Raw genomic sequence first — 8,482 nt, 5'->3', positions numbered from 1 at the left:
CTATAGAATAGTGAAAAAGATTTTGAAAAATTTAGTTAACTTTACATGCATTTACTTTAAGATGTCTTTTTAATTTGATTTCGAAACAAGTCAATTTCAAAATGTCGAGGGTGCCAGACTGTGGCCAATTTTTTGCTTTTGGCCTATCAATTTTCTCGGTTAATTCAAAACGTCCATCAATGATCTCAACTTGTTGATTTTTATTGCATCCACATTTTGTAGGTGAAATTCCAAAAGAAATTGGTAACTCAACTATGATGAAAACACTAGATTTCAGATCAAACAACTTAGCAGGTATGACCATTTATTTTACAAAACTTACAGAATATAGAGACTTATATATTTTAATTTATATGCTCAATTTTATTTTGGCAGGTATAATACCACGAGAGGTTGGTAACTGCTACTTTCTCCAACACATCAACATGGAATTCAATAGCTTAACTGGTTCCATACCAATAGAGATCTTCAACCTCTCAAAGTTGATTATTATGTCACTTACACAAAATCAACTTTCAGGCAATCTTCCATCCACATTCGGTTATAGGCTTCCCAATCTAGAAGAGCTTTACCTCGGCATTAATTCCTTCTCTGGAGTATTACCTACCTCAATCTCAAATTCTTCTAAACTTCATAGAGTAGATTTTGGTACTAACAAGTTCACAGGTCCAATTCCTACTTCCCTGGGTGACCTAAGTCTCCTGGAACTACTGAATCTATTCAGCAACAATTTAACGAGCGACTCCGCATCTCAAGAGTTGAGCTTCATCACTTCATTGACAAAATGCCAATATTTGTCAATATTGGTCTTGAGTGGCAATCCATTCAATGGGTTCATTCCGGAGTCGGTCAGTAATCTTTCAACTTCCCTTCAATTGTTGTCTGCATCAGATTGTAAAATCAAGGGCATCATTCCTGATGGAATTGGAAATTTTAGTAGTTTGATCCAGTTAGATCTATCCAACAATGAGCTAAATGGGTCGTTGCCAGCTAGGATAAAAGATTTACGAAAGCTTCAAGGAATGGATCTTAGTGTGAACAAATTAAGCAAAGTGCCCCTAGAGTTTCTTTGTGCTCTCTATGACTTGGCTACAATAGATCTTGGACAAAATCAAATTATGGGCTCAATACCAAAGTGCATGGGAAATTTTACTTCCCTGAGGAATCTTAACCTAAGTCACAATAGACTAAATTCTTCCCCACCTGTAGAAATATGGAACCTGAAAGATCTCTTGGAGCTTGACCTCTCCTCAAATTTGTTGAGTGGATCTCTGCCACAAGCAATTACGAATATGAAGATGGCAAATTGATTTGTCAACCAATCAGTTCTCGGGTGCCATTCCTGATACAATTGGAGAGATCCAAAACCTGCAAAATCTCTCTCTAGCACACAACAGATTGCAAGGATCAATCCCAGAGTCGATCGGCAAGATGGTAAGCTTGGAGTCATTGGATCTATCGCATAACTTTCTCTTTGGATCGGTTCCAATGTCAATGGAGAACCTTCGGTATCTTAGACATTTCAATGTCTCTTTTAACAATTTAATTGGTGAAGTTCCTTCCAGAGGGCCTTTTATCAACTTCACTGCCGAATCCTTCATTGCAAATCAAGCACTGTGTGGAGCTCAAAGGTTTCATGTGCCTCCATGCCCACATATTTCAGCTCACAGATCGAGAACAAAAAAAGTGCGTCAAACGATTTATATTCTTCTGGGGATGATAATAGCAATGGGAGTCTTGTCCTTTGGATTTTTTTACCTAAGGTATGGAAAGAAAGATGGACTTTCCAGTGGAGCAAATTTATCCTTAGTTGTAATGCCAGAAAGAATTTCATATTTCGAACTTCTAAAAGCAACTAATGGGTACAGCGAAAGCAATTTGTTGGGAACTGGAAGCTTTGGATCTGTTTATAGAGGTACTCTTGATGATGGAAGGGTCGTGGCTGCTAAAGTTTTCAATTTACAAGTCGAAGGGGCATTCAGGAGTTTTGATGTAGAATGTGAAGTACTGCGCAATCTTCGCCATAGAAACCTCACAGGAGTCATCACCAGTTGCTCTAACCCTGAGTTTAAGGCATTAGTGCTTGAGTTCATGCCTAATGGGAGTCTTGAGAAGTGGTTGTATTCGCACAGCTATTTTCTGGATCTAATGCAGAGATTAGACATATTGATTGATGTTGCATGTGCATTGCAATATCTCCACTGTGAGTATTCAACTCCAGTAATTCACTGTGATTTGAAACCGAGTAATGTTCTGCTGGATCAAGACATGGTTGCCCATCTAAGTGATTTTGGCCTTACAAAGTTGTTGGCTGAGGATAACAGCATCACACACACCGAAACACTAGCCACACTTGGCTATCTCGCACCAGGTGAAGAATTTTCTAATACGACTAAAGTATTATTTCCTCAATTGTTTGCTGTTGAAAATGCCAAATATTAAAAATTACAACCAATTTAAGAACATAGATGAATTTTATATATGTCTTGCAGAGTATGGATTGGAAGGATTAGTATCAACAAAATGCGATACCTACAGTTTTGGAATTATGATGATGGAAGTCTTCACAAGAACAAAACCTAATAGTGAAATGTTTGGCGAAAACTTGAGCTTGAAGAGTTGGGTGACTAATTGAGTACTTGATGGATTAGCTCATGTAATCGATGCTAATTTGCTGAAGGAAAATGATGAATACTTTGTTGAAAAGCTAAGCTGTATAGCCTCAATCATGAAAGTGGCTCTGGACTGCACGATGGAATCTCCAAGAGAGAGAAGCAACATACAAGATGTTCTTGTTGTGCTCAAAAAAATCAAGCTTCAGTATTTAAGTGCCCTCCATTCAAGGACGTCTTAAAGGTGCACGTTCTCTCTGAGATTTGTAGTTTTCCCAACTCTCCTGGCTTCTACATAGTTGTCTGGTTGGGTAATAATATTGTATTGGCCACGGGGCTTGGAGAAATCTCAGCTAGATGAGGCCAAGTAGAAATGGAATTTAATCACTCATTATGCTTCATGAGTGGTTACGGGGCAGTAATCCTTTTCGTAGTCTTTCTTGAATTCATGTACTGCATGATAAAATTAATCAAAACATTTCCTTTCTCTTATTAGCGCGTAAATATCGACCTTCTTAATCTTAAATATGCAGTTGCAGAATAAAATGTAAAAGGAGATTCCTTTTCTATTTCAAGTTAATTAAGGAGTAATCTTTTACGAGAGTTGAACGAGAGTTTGAATGTTATTCAAATTTACTTTGATTAGATGGTAAACTAAATTTAACTAATATTAGGAATGGCTACTATATTATTTGTTACTAAAGAAAATTCTTGTTATCTATATATTAACGGACACTTCCTCAAAAGAATGAAAGATTTCGTACTACTTGCAGATACTGCAACTGATGCCTTTAAAAAATTGTTATGACATCAATTTTCCATGGCACACTAAATCTACGATAAACCAAAGGAAACAAGACATTATAAAAAAACCCAAGAATTTGACAAACGAGTAGTAGAATTATGATCATAAAACTAAGCATTCAAAGACTACGACAGTGATGGAAGGTGACTAAAAGCTAATGCACGTAGTGAGAAACCATGAGACATTTTCAATCTCTAATCAAGGCTTAGCTATTAATAATACCCATGAGACATTTTGAGAAATTTAAGTTGTTCCAGTACATACTATCCTGAAAGAAGGAAAAAGAAATCACGAAAGCCTTTGAAATTTTGTTGTTATCCCGTTTAACTTACAAATGTTAAACTTGATCAATTTTTATTAATCTTTACTCTTTGGGAGTTATTGCTAATTGGCCCTTGGATCCCACTATGATATTCACCAAGGTTAAGAAAGCATGCCTTGAATTGCAATGAATCTGCGAACTACTTAAGATGCATTAGGTGTTTAATTTAATTTTATTCTTGTGCTTATCATTTCCCAATGCTGCAGAGAAATTAAAGGTACTATAATAAGCAAAGCCAAGTTGACTCGCTACTATGTATACAAAGGAGACTTACTGTCCTGTTAACTGATTATTATATATATATATATTTTTTTTTTTTTTTTAAAAAACATACCTGTTGTTACTGCTGTACTCGAATGAAAAAATCTATAGCATTATTCTGAACCTAAATGAATTTCTTTTTGGACAATTTGCACCTTGATGTTCTAGATGCCCACCAATTTAGTCTTATTGATAAACCTGTTAAGTGGATGGAAAATGCTGATGCATCTTCACTCTGAATTTACTCAATCCAAGAAACTAGCAAAGCATTGCTCAACAAACATTATTTTGAAAACTCAGTTTTTGCATCAACTTCTGTTAGTTTTGGTCCCAGGAAATCGACCAATGAGAATAATAGGATTTTTAGCAACTCAATTATGACAATAACATAATAAATAAATCAAGAAAAGAGAAAATAGAATTTTACGTGGTTCGGCCAAATTGACCTACGTTCAAGGACGAAGAGGTAGCAGATTTACTATAACAAAAAAAGAGTACAAAAAAGAGAATACAAAATCTAGGAAATAATTCCTAAGGTCAAAAAGCACCTAAAACTGAAAATACAGAGGAGTTTAAATAGCACTAAATGTTTAATGGTTCAAAAGCCCATGACTTGCTCTTTTGGTCTGATGTCTAACCAAAACTCCTCTTAAATATACTATAACTATTTGATGTAAAAGAGGTAAAAAAAAAGTGATTAAGAATGTATTCACCAATAATATAAAAATTGCTTTCCAAACAAAGCTGAATTTGAAGGTGACAAAGAACTTTTTCCTAGAAAAGTTTGAATCATGTGTACTACTTATAGGTTTTTCGTTTTTGTTAAAAATTATGCACCTTTCAAAATTAGATGGAGGCCTTTTGCTGGCATCCTGTTCAACTTCAAAATGTTAAAAATTATCATTTCGGATCATCTTGGAACCTTGGATTTAGTTTTGACTGGTCCTTAGATCCTACTAAAATTCCCACCACGGCTCAGAGAAGATGCCTTGTTCTTTTCAATTTCCTTTTTATAAGTGGGAGGCCTTGAATTCAGGATTCCCTTTTTTATAATTCCTTTCACCTTACCACTAAACCCAACACTTTTCTATAAAAGAAGATGCCATGAATTGCAATGAATCTGGAAATCCCAACACCCGTTTCATTATGAGATTTTGCTAGCAAATTAATTTGCATTAAAAAATTTTCAAAACTTCCAAATCAACGTTAGGATAATTAAAATTATTTTGAAGAGTTGGACTTCATATATTTATAATATTTGAATCAACATGAAAGTTTATAAAATTTTTTGCACGAACATAAGGTTTAATTTGTAAGTAAAGTGTTTAAAATCTTTCCAAATTTGAAAGGGAAAAAACACAAAATTTGAAGACTTTGGTGTGGTGGTTCCTATTCCCTACCTTTCTTTGCTTCTCGAAGTGCTAACTATTTCTTTAGTTATGAATCTTGAACTATACAAGCAACCTTTTGCGAATGTGTTTGTAAAATAACATGGTTACCTAATTAGACAAATTCTCTGCATAGAAGTAGTATCTGTGAACACCAAGTTAATAGCTGCAAGTACCGTAAGACAACAACATAACATGAAAAACTGTACCAAGCCAAAAAAAAAAGAAGAGAGGTTACTTTAACATCATTTATCTAAAATTAGTAGCTATCTTTTGCCTTTAGTTTTTTCAACAAAAAACGAGAGGATCCCTGAGTTTTCCCTGCTGTCAAATTCAGAATTTAAATCTCATGCCTGATAGTTGGAGGTGAGAAGAGTGTAAATGAATGTTTTCCTAAACATATTTTTGCCTATATTTGAGAAGCATAAATTGAAATGAGTGTGCTTTTTTTTGGAGGTATATAGAGACAATCTTTATTGCCCCAGAAAGAAAAAACAAACAGTAAAATACTAGGAAATTGAAGATTAGTCCAAACTAGTGGAAGATTTTACTTAAGTAAATTCACTAAGTCATAATTTGAACTGTTCTATTTGTTTAATTTCCACATACATCTCTCATCTTTTGATTGCAAATTAACGAGTCATGTCGATTGCTCGATAGTATTGATAGTGCTTATTTTCTTGTTTCTTAATTTCTGAACCTCTCCAGCATTATTCTTGCAAACGTGGGGTTGAGCCATCCTTAATTTTCTACCGTTTCCTGCACAATTGAGTTGATTTTCTGTCTAAAGTGGTTGATTAGTACAAAGTCATTGTTCAGAACAGTTGAGGGGCAATCAATTTTGTCTCTTGTATAATGACCAAGACTTATAACGTATTATGTGGTCAAATAATTAAGTTGCATTATTCCCAAGAACGCGCATCATCAAACTGTGCAGTTTTGTCTTGAAATAGGCTTTGGGTTTGAGTTTAATTTTACAATTTAATATCTAGTTATTAAACTTTGTTTATTTGAGAACAGAAAAGAATTGTTTTAGACGTTTCAATGAAAATCCATGCTTGTTCGTCTATGTAAAATATTACTTGAATAAAAATGTTAATCGTACACAAACCATATATATATATATATATATATATATAGACACACACACATACAAAATTGGTTTTAGAATTTATTAAGCTACAGATTTGATCAATATGCTAAATCAATATCAAAACCCTATTTAAGTTAGAATTTTGAGATGATAACAAGGTTTGGAATTAATGCAAAGGTGGTGTAAAAGAATAAATAAAAATTTAAGGGATTAAATAATGAATTTCCTATTTTTGCTTTCTCCTTCGTACATTTGAAGCCCCTTAGATTAGCCATGGATCACTTCCCTCTCTTTCGGGCTGTGGCAACTCAAGGGTCCTCAAATTACATCAATCATAAAATAGAAGGTCTAACTTTACTATTAGACTTTGACATGAGAAATCAATATTATATGAATGCAGAAGTAAAATATTTACTAAGCTTATGTAATACAGCTCGTATATTAAAAACTCAGAGAAAATTTATCTCAAACCTTCGGAAGAATTATAGCTTTTATGAAACTAAATTCTACTCTTTACATAAAGCAAATGGTGACATGGACATTGAGTCATAACTTGACTGTACAATTCCCCAGAAAAGCAGTCAAAGAAATTCTAATCAGCATGACAATTACATCACTGTCAAAAATTACCAAACCTATATTACTGAGACTATATATGATGCGACTCCTCACCTATCAGGTAGCAAACATTAGCCATGGAGAAACTTCACAACCTCTCCCCTTTTGGATTTGTGTTGCTGTGTTTTCTTTCAGCTTCCTTAGCCATGCTTCCGACCAATATTACCACTGATCAGTCATCTCTTCTTGCCTTGAGATCTCACATCTCATTTGACCCTCACCAAATCTTGGCAAACAACTGGTCTGTCAGATCTTCTGTGTGTGAATGGATTGGAGTGACCTGCGGCTTTCGGCATCTCAGAGTGACCGGCTTAAGTATTTCAAACATGAATCTTTCCGGCACCTTACCTCCACAATTGGGGAACCTATCATTTCTTGTTTCGCTTGACATGAGAAACAACAATTTCCACGGAGAGATGTCGCATGAAATTGCTCGTTTGCGCCGATTAAAAGTACTTAATTTGGGCATCAACAATCTCAAAGGAGAGTTACCCTGGTGGATTGGTTCATTTCCTAAACTTCGTCACTTGAATCTTGGAAACAATAGTTTCACTGGTCGTATCCCATCTTCCATCTCTAACTTGTCAAAGCTAGAGACTATATATCTTTCGTTCAACCCTCTGCAAGGAAACATTCCCACGGGGATTTTCAATATTTCCTCGCTGCAAATCATTCACCTTATGGATAATGGCCTATCCGGAGTTCTTCCAAGTGACATGTGTTACCGTCTTCCTGGACTGAGTATCCTTGACCTATCAATGAACAAGTTAAATGGTCAATTACCATCAAGTGCTTTAGCCCAGTGTTCAGAACTTCAGGTGCTGTCTTTGTCTCTCAATGAATTTGGAGGTGCCGTACCAAAAGAAATTGGAGAACTGAAGAAGCTTGAGGAGCTATACTTGGGTATCAACCATTTAGAAGGTAGGATCCCTGTTAATTCTTTTACCATACATGGACAAAGCCAAATTAAATGAATTGTTTTATGTTGTAGTGAATTTGTGCAGATCTAGATCCAGAAGTTGGTTTGTTCTAACAAAAATAGCACATATCTTGCACAATATTTAGAGTGTGTTTGATAAATATAAATCTGAAATTTGAAATTTAAAATTTGAAATATGAATCCATTAAATTACTAAATGTTAAGTATCATGATACAACTTATTATCTAAATCTGAATACTGAATACAGTATGCCTGTTAGATAATTGTAAACAACTTAATACCGAATTTCATATATTTCATAATTTTGTTATTATGTTGATTTATTCATTAATGATGATGTTAAAATGTTATACTTTATTTATAATATGTATAATTTAATTTCATTGAAAATAAGATATTAAAAAATAGCAAAAAATGAACCACATATTAAAATAAAATTATA

At 34.3% G+C, this 8,482-nt stretch overlaps 1 protein-coding gene across 1 annotated transcript; it reads left to right on the top strand.

The window, feature by feature from the left end:
* The first annotated feature begins 1,431 nt into the window (after positions 1-1,431).
* On the top strand, positions 1,432-2,442 carry LOC140014188 (probable LRR receptor-like serine/threonine-protein kinase At3g47570). The gene has a single exon (XM_072064608.1). It carries the CDS (start codon positions 1,432-1,434, stop codon positions 2,440-2,442), a length of 1,011 nt encoding a protein of 336 aa, XP_071920709.1.
* The last annotated feature ends 6,040 nt before the right edge of the window (positions 2,443-8,482 follow it).

Source organism: Coffea arabica, chromosome 9c (genome assembly GCF_036785885.1).
Source record: "Coffea arabica cultivar ET-39 chromosome 9c, Coffea Arabica ET-39 HiFi, whole genome shotgun sequence".
NCBI lineage: Eukaryota > Viridiplantae > Streptophyta > Magnoliopsida > Gentianales > Rubiaceae > Coffea > Coffea arabica.
This window is presented reverse-complemented; position numbering and strand designations above follow the sequence as displayed.